General features: G+C 52.5%; 3 protein-coding genes across 3 annotated transcripts; 2 read left to right on the forward strand and 1 right to left on the reverse strand.

Annotated features, from left to right (window-relative positions):
• Positions 1 to 356: 356 nt before the first annotated feature.
• Positions 357 to 2,036, forward strand: T069G_10357 (SAC3/GANP family domain-containing protein; the record flags this gene model as incomplete). The annotated part of the gene is made up of 4 exons (XM_056177567.1): positions 357 to 438; positions 502 to 1,437; positions 1,579 to 1,765; positions 1,823 to 2,036. 4 exons carry the CDS (start codon positions 357 to 359, stop codon positions 2,034 to 2,036), a joined length of 1,419 nt encoding a protein of 472 aa, XP_056023857.1.
• Positions 2,037 to 5,555: 3,519 nt separating this feature from the next.
• Positions 5,556 to 7,999, forward strand: T069G_10358 (SH3 domain-containing protein; the record flags this gene model as incomplete). The annotated part of the gene is made up of 4 exons (XM_056177568.1): positions 5,556 to 5,663; positions 5,925 to 6,638; positions 7,032 to 7,650; positions 7,716 to 7,999. 4 exons carry the CDS (start codon positions 5,556 to 5,558, stop codon positions 7,997 to 7,999), a joined length of 1,725 nt encoding a protein of 574 aa, XP_056023858.1.
• A 1,245-nt stretch (positions 8,000 to 9,244) lies between these two features.
• Positions 9,245 to 10,301, reverse strand: T069G_10359 (uncharacterized protein; the record flags this gene model as incomplete). Its single annotated transcript, XM_056177569.1, has 2 exons — positions 9,245 to 9,938; positions 10,024 to 10,301. 2 exons carry the CDS (start codon positions 10,299 to 10,301, stop codon positions 9,245 to 9,247), a joined length of 972 nt encoding a protein of 323 aa, XP_056023859.1.
• Between the last annotated feature and the right edge of the window lie 2,272 nt (positions 10,302 to 12,573).

Below are 12,573 nucleotides of genomic sequence, written 5' to 3' on the forward strand. Positions count from 1 at the left end.
TACCGTTGATAGAGGATAGAAGATGAGGCATGCGACTTGGTCGAGGTACGTACCTGCTGTGCAGCTCCAGGAGGCCCCACTATTGGCCGGAAGCATCCTCCACCTCTTTCCAGCCCATATTCCCTTGAAAATAGCCGGAACTTAACCGTGATTGCCTGATCACGGGACTTTCTCTGACGCACATTTTCCCTTGTCACAGCCCAACCTCGCCCGTTGCCTCCTGATCTCGCCCAAGCATCGCGATCAAGATCTTATCAACCCGCCGTCCAAACTATTGCCGGGCTCTCCATCTGCTCTTGATCTGTCGATCCATCTCGTAAAACTAACTCCAGTTCACACCTTCAGCCGCCTTCACCATGTCAGGCTGGCCGACCACCCAGCATCCGCCAGGCGTTGTTTCTCAACACGCTCCGCCACCTGCATACGGCTATCCACCCAGTAAGTCTTTCTTTCGTCTCGCAGCGGTTTCTGGAACCTCCAAGTGTCTAACATCTTCTGCAGACCCTGCCTTTATTCCAGTTCAGGTGCGACAGGGCTTCAGTCCGTATGCTGCACCTCCGCCACCGCCATACATCCCGTACGCATCAAGTCCAGCTCAGAGCCAGGCCTCTACTCCCGGAACTACGACAAATGCATCTCCATCAGCACCTGTAGAACAGCCCAAGGGAGCCAAGACCGAGTGGCCGGAATCAGTCCGACGATATGTCCAGCGGTCTTTTCATCCCGAAAACGACGACGCCTCTGTCTCTCGCGCGGAGCTTGAGGCCAAGCTGAAAGACACAATCGGCAGTGCTAAAGAGAACAACTCGCTCTACACTATTGATTGGGATAATATGCCTCTGCCCCAAGCCTTGGTGAGAGCTGACCGTGAGGCACTACTTAAGCTTCGCCATACCTCGTTGACCACGCCGATATATGCCGACGACTCTTTCAATCCCAGAAAGCGCAAGTCGAATGATTTTCCAAACAATGATGCATCCGTGCCGCCTTGGCACTCTACTAACTCAGGCCGATCCCTCGAGGATCGCATTTCGTATTCCCCCGACAAGCGGGTAGCCCTCGATGACAGTAAGTTCCAGAAAGAAGCCAACAAGCGAAAGCGCCGTTTCGAAAACGAATACAAGGCGGCCAACGTAGCGTCGCTTAGCCCAACTCCGCCATCATCCGGCCCCATCGTCGGCACCTCTGAAACCCTTGAAAAGAAGTATCTCCGCCTCACTGCCCCCCCTATTCCGTCCAATGTGCGACCCGAGAGAGTTCTCCGTCAAACGTTAGATTTGTTGAAGAAGAAGTGGCGAAAGGAGAGCAACTATTCGTACATCTGCGACCAGTTTAAATCTATGCGTCAAGATCTTACCGTGCAGCGCATCAAGAACGAGTTTACTGTTTCCGTCTATGAAATTCATGCCCGGATTGCCTTGGAGAAGGGGGACATCGGTGAGTATAATCAGTGCCAGACCCAGTTGCGATCGTTGTATGCAATGGGCCTGAAGGGAAACCCCATTGAGTTCAAGGCGTATCGTATTCTCTATTTCATTCACACGGCCAACCGCACCGGCCTGAACGACACCCTGGCAGATCTAACAGCAGCGGAGAAGGAAGAGAAGCCCATCAAGCACGCGCTCGACGTGCGGTCGGCGCTGGCACTGGGCAACTACCACAAGTTTTTCCAGCTATATCTTGACACACCCAACATGGGTGCATATCTCATGGATATGTTTGTCGCCAGGGAGCGCCTTGCAGCTCTGTGCAATATTTGTAAAGGGTGAGTCGTGATCAGCAATCCCCTTGGTCTGGTTTCACCGCTAACTTTTGCCGCTAGATACAAACCTGACGTCAAGCTGCGCTTCATCACTGAGGAACTCGGGTTCGAATCAGATGCTGATGCTGCTCAGTTCATTATTGATTACCAGGGGCAACATCTTCTTGAAGACCGCACAGAGTACATTGCGTTCCTGACCGGTAAAGCCAATAACCTCTTTGAGAACTCTAGAGCGTCGGCTTTCCGGAAAGTGGACATTAAAGGACAGATTTAACTTGGTTGTTGCTCCTTGTCACGTTGCTCCTGCGCCTCTTCCTCTCCGCACCTGTTTTTTCTGCATGTGGCTCGCATTCGCCAGCGTTTTTCTGTTGCATTTCCTCTTCTCTATCTCTTTAAAGATTGCAACCTACCCCTGATATCTAACGATAGCATCTCGCCGATTGCGGCGAGGATTCAAAAAGTCTCTTGTTTCTTTGGACCTGTTTCGTTGGACCGCATCTGTTGAGAACCCGATATCGCACGACGAGTCGTTCTATTCTCCTATGCACGGTTCAGTACTGAGCAACCATTACTCTGTTCCCGCTCGGGGAATGGGGCGGGCTTTTGCCAGTCACCTTGATTACGGCGATGCCCTCTTCAAACGATTTTATCTTCTAACTTGATACGCCAGATCTCTGCTTCCGCTCTAAGCAGAATATCACTCGATCCATAGTAGCAACTCCAACCAGTTGGATGTTGAAAGGAATTTGGACGATATGTGACAAGATGTTTGCGCCAAACTGCTCCCTTGGCGAGAGCGGATATGGCGTTTTGGCTTCATCATCATCACGGTCGGACTACAGCTTGGGAAGTTTAAGATGGTGTTTGGCGTTGGTAGTAATTTTTATTCTTTCCAAGCCGGTTGGGCTAGGACATTTACACAGGCGTTTTCGGCCTTTGCCGTTACATATATTACATAGTCGGAGCAGCCATCAATTTATTAAGCTCGAATTTTCCCATGACTTTTAATGTTTCAGCACATGCCACCATGTTGAGCGGGGGTATTGTCTATTTGAGAGGAAATATGAGAGTGACATGATAGTCAACATCGACTTGCTGTATTACTCCGCATTGTCCTGCGATTCAAAGGAAGAAGCGAATAGAGTTGAAACAAGGAGCAATGCTCTGGCGCAATCGATAAGTTGCCGGTAGCGCAACTCCTTGTTCAATGGCCTGGAAGACTCTGCGTTTCACCATCGGGAGGCCTGTGATGGGTGGCGCTAAATAGAAGCATGCAGACAGGGGTGGTGGAGTAGCTGATGGCCGCTAGGGATTTTGCAAGCAGCTGGGTTTACGTTGAGAACAGAAGAGCATTGGGAAGTTTACGCTGATTCATGTATTAGGTATCAAGTGGTAAAAAGAAGCATTCTATCTTTACAAAAAGTCTAATTTAACGTCGCTCTCCAAAAGCAGGTAATTCTAACATCAAATCGGATGGATATATCAGGCTTTGGGGTCTGTCTATCCGTCTGGCTCTCTGTGCCCGCAGATGTGCACTAACACAAGAACTCGAGTCAATATCTGCTAAAACGGGACCATCTAGTCATGTCAAAAGTAAGGGGGGAGCCAGTTTTCTCTCTCTCTTCTATTGCATGCACGGTATGTAAAACTGTAATAGGAAAAGTAGAATGGTGTGAAGTAAGGGAAATGAAGTGATGTGAAATAAGAGGAAATGGGTGCCCAACGAGGTAACACTGGTGCCATGATTTCAGCCTCGCCGGCGCAGGCCGGCGCTGAGCACACTTGGGCCCCCAGGCACAACACAAGGATTTGATAATTGATTTGGTGATATGATGATCGTATGTACCGCCTACTCGTATCGTACATGAACTGTGTGCTTCTATAAATACAAGGTCCCAGTATTATATGTCATTGAAGATTGCCTCATTGTGCCTGATACATGTAGATACCAATCTTTGGTACTGGTACATGCGAGTTCTGTGGGTACAGGCGCTTGTCATCTGCATGTACCTTATTATACTGTTACCAGCTGGCCGGGAACAAGGCCGTGAAGATTGTAACTCAGCCAGACGTCATGCTGATGAGTAAATACGCAACCGAGAAAAAAGCAAGATGCAACACAGTTGTTGGATCTAATTCTCGTCAATGGAAAGGCAGCATGGAACCCTTGCTGCCATGCCCCTCCCTTGGCCGTTGCGCAGCGCCCCATTGGGACCTCTGGGCGCTCTGCTCCAGGGCTTGCGGGCCTATGGATAGCGCTTGGTCGCTGGCCGCCCCCACTGTAGCCCACCAGCGCCCCCTCTGCGGCCCCCTGTAGCCCACCTGGAGCCCCGGCTGCTCAGGCTCTCTCAAGTTGCAACAGGCCACAGGTTTGCTCCCAGGCCAGGCTTACTGCAGACGACGACAAGTACCTGTACGAGGCCCTCAATTGCTCGTAATGGCCGTGGCGGCGGCTCCCTGTTTCTGTCCATATTTTTCTTCTTTTTGCCCGGGCTGTCTCACCTGGCGCTGTTGGGTACCTGCTTGGGGGTTGTACAAGGCACCTGGGAGTGAAGCGAGGGTCTCCCATTGGTACTGTCGGGTGGTACATGGGCGTGCGTGTACCTGCGTGTACCTTGCTCGTGCAACCAGACGCCCACGAGTGTACAGTACATGCATGCATGGGATTGGTCCCTTCTTCTTTTTCTCTCCCTCCCACCCACAACTTGGTAAAAGGCGTTTTGTCCAGTAAAGGAATTCTTTTCCCCCATCCAGTCCGCATCTGCTCCAGCCGCTTCACCCGGCGCCATCCAACCATTTTTGTCCGTCCCCTTGATATCATTGAAATCTTTTTTTGCTTTGAGCGCCTGTAGATTCAAATCCATTGATTGATTCATCCCGCGATTGCGCCACCGTTCTGTCTACCATATCTAGGCTAAGTGACTGACTGGACTTGACTTGGATTGCCTCTCATCGCCTCGCATCGCATTGCACTGGTTTCGACTAGATTGCGACTTGGACAAGCAACACGAGCCGCGGCTGCACGTTTCCTCGACGGCTGCCTGCATCGCCGAAATCTCAGGCCGAGCGACGAGAAAAAACGTGAGTGTTGCGACCGCACGAGGCTCGACTTTCTAGAAGCACGAGGCGCAGCCGACACTACACAAACAGGCTAGGCGTGGACTGCAAGACTAGTATTAATATTGCCTGCTAGCACGCGCAACCAACTTCGTGTGCGACGGACCTGAGCTGCCCTCTGCATCGAGCCGGCTCTTCTGCTTCTTTTCCCTCTTGCGCTCACCGTCTACTCTGCTCTGCTTGTATCGATCGAACCTCGCCGGCCTCGTCATTGGCAACCGGACCCCCTCCCTGCTGTCGCTCGCAGCTTTTTGCGCACACCCTCCGCCCGCCTGTCGACATCGCGACCTCGCACGAAAACTAAACCAAACCCGACCCTCACCCCCCTCGTCGATTCTATACCCTCATCCTCTCGCACCCTCAGACCGGCCAATATCGCCATACCGCCCATATCCCCGTCCGTCCGGCCAGATTTCGTTACACAAAGATGAAGGTGCGTCATTGCCAACTGCGCAAGTCATGCGCTGCCAGCTGCAAACCGCTCCCCTCCCCAAGTGCCGGACCGGCGTCACGATGCCGCCCGTATATCGATCGTGTTTGGCACGCCAGCCGCCTGCTTCCAAACTTTCCTCAGTCAATATCACCACACGCGCAGACCAGATAAACAAACAAACAAAAACAAGCTCCCTTGCGACGAAGTTTCGGACAAAGAGAGAGGAAAACAAGACTAACAGCCATGGGCTTGGTACAGGCGCTCCGTCGGTCTATCAAGGGCGACAAGGAGAAGCAACACAGCATCTCCATTACCCCCAAAGCTGCTGTCGCAATCGTTCCGCCCAAGAAGGTTCGTTGATCAGTGTGCTGCGTTTTGCCCCTTCCCGCTTCTCTCCTCCTGCTTTTGCGCATGTCTTTGTTGAGTCGGCAAGGTCGCATGACAAGACATTATCGCGCAAAAGCAGCCCCACGCTTCCCGTTTCCCTTGGTCTTTTTTCTCTCCCTTTGAGCTGCGTTTGCAATGGCATTTTTCATTACGTCTTTTTCTGGGCCTTCCTAGTAGTTGTAACCGCGAACCGTTTGAGGGGGCCTCTTCTTATTTCGTACGCAGGTTATTCGAGCTCTCTACGACTACGAGGCCCGCTCTGCCCAGGAGCTGGGCTTCTCCAAAGGCGATTTTTTCCACGTCATCGGCCGCGAGGACGATCCGGACTGGTACGAGGCTTGCAATCCTGCGCTGCCTGATGCGCGGGGTCTCGTGCCCGTAGCCTTTTTCCAGGCGTTGGGCAAGACTGAGAGGGACAGCCAGCAGTCTGACGGTGGCCGCCCACCGACTGCAAACAAGAACCCAGACCATGATTCTGGCTATGGCGAAGTCCACTCCCCCGGCGGCGCATCTGCGCCTCCCGCATCTCAGCGCATGTCCAAGTCTGCTGGCAAGCAAGGTGCCATGGTTTATGGCGTGGTAATGTACGACTTCAACGCAGAGAGATCCGACGAGCTCGAGGCCAAGGCAGGAGAGGCCATCATCGTCATTGCCCAGTCCAACCCAGAGTGGTTTGTTGCCAAACCTATCGGTCGACTTGGCGGCCCTGGCTTGATTCCAGTGTCCTTTATTGAGCTCCGTGATATGGGCACGGGCAAGGCCATTGAGAATCCCGCAGAGGCCATCAGGAAGGCGGGTGTTCCTAAGGTCGAAGAGTGGAAAAAGATGGCCACGGCCTACAAGAACAGCAGCATCACCCTGGGCAAGTTTGAGGGCGGAGGGCCATCCCAGCCACTGGAGCAGGGCATGGAGCGTATGAGCATTCAAAATGCACCTCAGGTGAGTCTTTGTGCGATTCATCACATATCCTGCCCCTCCTTTTTACCTTGCCTTCTACATTGCCTAGCTTTCCCCCCCTTTCTTCACTTCTCTGTCTCTCACCTCATTCCCATGTCTCGCTCGCCCTACACTACACTTTTCCACACTATTCTCAACCTCATGCCTTATATTTTGTTTTCTTGCTTCTTTTTCCGTCCTTGTTCCTCTCCCTCTTCTAGCCTCCTCCCGCTCTCTCCCCGTCCTCCACATATTTCTTTCACATTTCACCTCCCTCCCATCAATCTCCCACCGACCACACCCCCTTACGCCTGCTTCCCGTCCAGCCTCGTTGCTCTCTTGCCGTCCTCTCCATCAGCCTTGCCTTTTGATCAGGCATTAATGATCCCCCAATAGCCCCCACAAGGCGCCCTTAGTGGCCCTCCTCAGCCTGCTGCCCACCCCCAGCAGCCTGAGTTTGTATCGAGCGCGACGACGGAACTCTATGCCCCCATCTCTGCCCGGATACCCCGCTACTGTTTTGCGGAGGACAAGTATTGGTTTGTTATCGAGACGCAACTCGAAGATGGGCGGCACTGGGAGCTTTCCCGGTACTATGAGGACTTTTACGATTTCCAGATTGCGCTTCTCACTGAGTTCCCTGCCGAGGCGGGCAACACCGGAACCCAGAAGCGAACACTCCCTTACATGCCCGGCCCCGTGAGCTATGTGACCGATGCCATCACAGAAGGAAGGCTGCATAACCTGGATGCATATGTGAAGAACCTTCTTGGCCAACCCCCCTACATTGCGCGTTGCACGCTTGTCAAGCAGTTCTTTGCTCCCAGGGAAGGCGATTATGAGATGGACCCTGCCAATATCGAGGAGGAATACCGGCTATCCCAGGGCTCTCAAGGCTCATCTTCCGGGTCACATGCTAACCCCGATTCGCGACAGTCATCGCGAAACAATTTGAGCGGCAATGGATACACTGGTCTCTCAGCCACCCCGAGACAAGTCAGCAACCCACAGTCAAGTAAGAGTTCCCCACAATCATACCTCAGGCTTTCGACAGCTCAATATTGACCTTGCTGCCTCTAGTCATGCAAATGCCATCGCAGCCCGGCCAGCCAGCTGGAGCCGCCATGAAGATCAAGATGTACTACAATGGCGATCTCATTGCCATCCGGGTCCCCACAGACATCCAGTACCAGCAACTCTGTGACAAGGTCCGAGATCGACTCAAGGTATCGCCAAACGAGCAAGTCCAGCTGTTTTACAAAGATGAGCAGACGGGAAATAAGCCCAGCCTGACAAGTGACGCCGATTTGGACGATGCCCTTAACCGCAACGAGAAGCTCATGCTGTACGTTGAAGTGGTGTAGTTACACCCTGGGAGCCCATTAACTCTTCGATGTCTATATTTCTCTATTTTTTTCTTCACTGGACGATCCGGACCGCCTGCCATGGCGTAGGTACTTTCACGACGCGATGAGTCAGGGCGATCAACGTCTTGTACTGATGATACCCGCCTCTCAATCAGCTGGAATTGATTTTCTTCTTTCTTCTTGTTGCCCGGAAACCGGACCTGGACTATTTTCCCTGGAAGCTTGATTCTCCAATACATATCCCAGTCGGCTTACGGAAACCGGACAATGTAATTTCTGGACTCACAAGGTGCCATGGCCCATCCATTGTCATCTTTTGTTTGTTCTTAACACAAAATATCTTCGCTTTATTTATCCGACTCCATATATGGTTCCGGATACAAGACCGTTTTTAGGCCTGCCTTGCGTACGGCATGTTTTTATGATTGTTTCTCAGATACGATTTGGATGGCCAAGCCTCGGAAAGGGCGTTTGGGAAGGACACGGCCTCCCTTTGTTGTTTTTTCAAAGGTCGAATCCCTGAATCAGATGTTTTTGTCGGGGCCGAACCCCGGTTGCTTTTTTTTTATCTGTTTGATCTTTTCTCTTTCTGTTTGCGAGAGATGGAAGAGTGGAATTATACCTTGCTTGCGGATGGAATTTGCTAGATGTGGGGGAGAGAGGGATTTGGTGAAGAGAGATAAGTGAGAGATACGGGACGAGGGTTCCGCCTGAGTCTAATTGAGTGGTATTTCATGAGTTTGCGTGAGAGAGAGAGACTGGGTGATGGAATCGAGGGACAATGTATGTATGGATGGACAGATGAAAATTTTTGGGAGGAAAGATTTGCTAGAACTGCAAATAATAAAAGATACAACTGAAATAACATGGGACGAATCAACAGTAGACAAAAGGTGGACGTTAGACAGCAATTTGCCTGTGTGATTTGTATTTATCGAGCCAGAGTTGCTGGCTTGAGGGCGAATAGTTTATATGACAGCCCCCTATGCATATATCCTTTAGTCTACCAAAATCTTGATGTTGCTTGTACTGCTCGATACAGTACTCCAAGAACGCAACGTTTACGTCTATTAATTCCCAGCTCGCCAGAACAAGAGAAAAGAAGAAGCCAACCCAAACCGAATGAATCATTGACGCATCGCTTCATATGCAAATATGGCCAGAAGAGGAAGGAAAAACATCAAGAGAACAAAAAGCTATTATGCAGTCTTTGAAGAAAAACAGCAAGAGTACCAAAAGCCATTATGCAATATTTTCCATGAGATGCCGTCTGGTCTTCGTATTCACGACGCCGCCTACGCCAAACGCCGGTATGATGCGACACATCCGTGCAGCCGTGCTGATGAGCCAGTTTGACCGCACGACTTGCCAGCGCTGGCGCCAGCCGCCGTCGGGGCGGTTATACATGTCCAGGCCGAGCAAATGGACAGGCGTAGAGAAGAGCTGGACCGAGGCCGGAGCGATAAACTGCGCTGCCGTCAAGCCCGAGACGTAGCGCCGCATCTTGTCAGAGAGACGAGCATCCATCCACGGCGCCAAGAGCGGCGGCAAGTTGAATGAAGCAAAGATGGTCAAGCAATCGCGCATAGTAAAGAGAACATAGCTCGGCAGCGGGACAGGTCTGGGTACCGCGCCAGGAGGCCCGAAGAGGCGCACAAAGACCTGGTCCTTGTAGACGCATAGCCCGACGTTTGCGGCGGATGAGGCGGCGAACTTGCCGGGGCCGGAGGTGACGGAGGAGGCGGGGCGGTTGGAGATTGTGGAGGATGCGGTGTCGAGGGCGTTGGCGGTCATGTAGGTGCCGCCGTAGAGGGCGAAGACGAGGGCGCAGGGGCGGGAGAAGAAGAGGAGCTGGGGGCGGGTGAGGAGGGTTGTGAGAGAGGAGCGGATGGAGGCGGCGAGGGAGTTGCGGCCGGAGGCGTTTTCCATGATGGAGCTGGTTATTATGTTAGTTTCTTGGATATTGGGTTTGAGATGTGAAATGTTTGTGAGGAGAGGGAAGATGTTGTATGTCTACTTACCGGTCAATGATGGTGATGATGGGGGCGATGAGGGCGCCGGCGCATGCGGCGCTTGTTGCATCTGCGCCCAGGCGCCAGGCGAGTCTGTCGGTGTTCCATTTGGATTGCGGCTGTGACTGGGACGTGGACGTCATGGTAATGGGGAGGCGATGGCCATCTCTTGTGCCTGTGCCTGTGCCTGTGCCTGTGGTTGTGGTTGTGGTTGTGGTTGTGATTGCGCTTGCGATGGCGGGCATGCGCGAGGCTAAGGTTTGTGACACTGCGTCGTCGGTCTTCATGAGGGAAAGAGTGATTGGGGTCGGATAAGAAGAGAAATGGTCAAGATGGGTGAATATAGAGCTGTGAACTTTGAAATTGGCGTTGTAGAGCTCTATTGGATTGAATTGTTGAGTGGGCAGATGCAAGTCAGTTCATCAATCTACCCATCGTCTGATTCTGATGTCTTGAGAGGTACAAGAAGAGTTGCGGCTCAAGGTTTATCCACGTCAGCTTGAATCTTGCACCGACGAACTTTGGAAGACTCAATTGCACAGAATAATCTCAGAAATACAAAACAAAGCTTCAACAAACAAACATTCAAGAAGAGCAACCAAAACAAAGTCACGTAGGCGAGTGCGATGCACGGAGAAGTTGGTAATTCAGCCTGGTATCGATACCGATACGGAAGCCGATACCGATGATAGGCGATGGCAGCCAGCGATCGAATCGCAAGCCAGGAATTAGCTGCACACTCATGATACGGGCTGTGAGTGGCCAGCTGCGGTTCGGGCCCCGATCTCGGAGCATGGGGGGGTTAAATGAGTACCTGAGCTCCAGCGGTTTGGATCGGTGTAGTGCTAGCAGCTTAGTAGCTATAGTAACAGTATTAGCACTTGCTGCGCAACAGGGCGACAAACGGATCACATGGAAGCTCAAGTCTGTTGTCCGTGTGTCCCCAGCCGAGAGAGTCAGAGCTCCCGGAGCTTCGGCGGCTCGGTTCCGGTCCGCGAGTGTGGGTATGATTCCCCCTTCTTTTTGTTTTAGAGAGCACTGGAGGGAGGGGCATCACGATAAGGGCAAAGAGTGACAGGGGACTTGCTGGCGGGGGTGGGTACTAACTTGAATGACCCCATGGTACAAGACTGACACGCTCATCACATGCGTCGAGCTTCGTCATCGGCATGTATCAAGGATATCGGACATGGCAGATGCACGTAATCTCGAATTAGGTGCCTTAGCACTGCCTATCGATTAGGCTCGGAGTCACTGACTGACCTCCAGGGCGCCTCATCTTTCATGTCAGTATCGGGGCTCAAGCTTACAAACTCCCAATGTTGTTAGTACTACTAGGTATCCAAGGCAGCGGGTAGCACCCAAGAACTGAATTGAATCCATTCCCCCCTGCGTTGACTGCTGTCAAACTCTGACAGACACACCGATCTTGGGCACATGTATCGAGTACAGAGCCACTCAGTGCCCGTGCCGGTGCCTAATCGGTAGTGCTACCTGGTGTGGCTTGGCTGAGCGTCTAGCGCCAGGTACAAGCACGGGAAGCTTGGTGAGGTCGGGCGCCAATTGAGCCACGGCCACGCATCACTTCCAAGCCCATCCCATCCATCCATCCATCCCTTGCTGTCGACGTGGCTCGCGGGTCTGGTGGCTGCGTCATGGCGATGCTTCTGGGCAGCGGCCGTTTGCTCAAAATAACGCCTCACTTCTACAGGTACGAGGGATGAGGTAAGCATACAAGACTGTCTATCTCTTATCCTGAGTGGCTGGTGTGTACGAGCATGGCGTCCATGGCACAGCTCAACAGCCCTTGGCGTGGGCAGTCAGCTTCCAAATCTCTCCCTTCACGTCATTTGCCTCTTCTTTTAGGTCTGTCGTCTGCAAGAGACGCTCGTGCCATCTCGCGGGCAGGGCTCCTGGACCAGGCAATAGACCCGGACTAACATGACTAGAAACGAGACAGCCGCGCCATCTGGAGCAGGGCAGAGTCAAGCAACATCCATGGAGCATGGATATGCGTATGCGGAGGGGCAATTGGGCAACCGGGGCTTATTATACTGCACTGCACATGTACTCGTCGCAACTATGCAATGCTTGATAAGCGGTCCATGATGGGATCCCCGAGGCCATTTATACGGATTTGTAACATATCAGCAGTATCATGATGGCACGCCGCGGCGATGCTCGGGGCATTACGGGAGCAGCGATTCCAGACTTCTTCAGGCTTCAAGTCTTATCTTGGCCACAATCAGGGTATGCGGAGAGGGGCTCAAAACAGCCTGCGAGTGGCCTCTTGCTAAAGAGCATGCGTTGATTGAGCCCACGTCTCCCCGTCTTGTCCGGTTAGGGAACCCGCGACAACACGCAATGCAATACGGCCAGATGGAGCAAAGCCTCCTGGGTCGTGAGGGATTGTGAGAAAGCGGCGTCGCGTGAGAGCCAAAACGCACAACGCCGAAACTGGGGCCTTTGTCGTGGCCATGGCTGGACCAATGTATCCGCATAAGGCTGCAATGCAGGCGGGCGGGATGGAGTCTCAATATAGCCTACCACCAATGAGAC

Source organism: Trichoderma breve (genome assembly GCF_028502605.1).
Source record: "Trichoderma breve strain T069 chromosome 7 map unlocalized scaffold00007, whole genome shotgun sequence".
Classification (NCBI taxonomy): domain Eukaryota; kingdom Fungi; phylum Ascomycota; class Sordariomycetes; order Hypocreales; family Hypocreaceae; genus Trichoderma; species Trichoderma breve.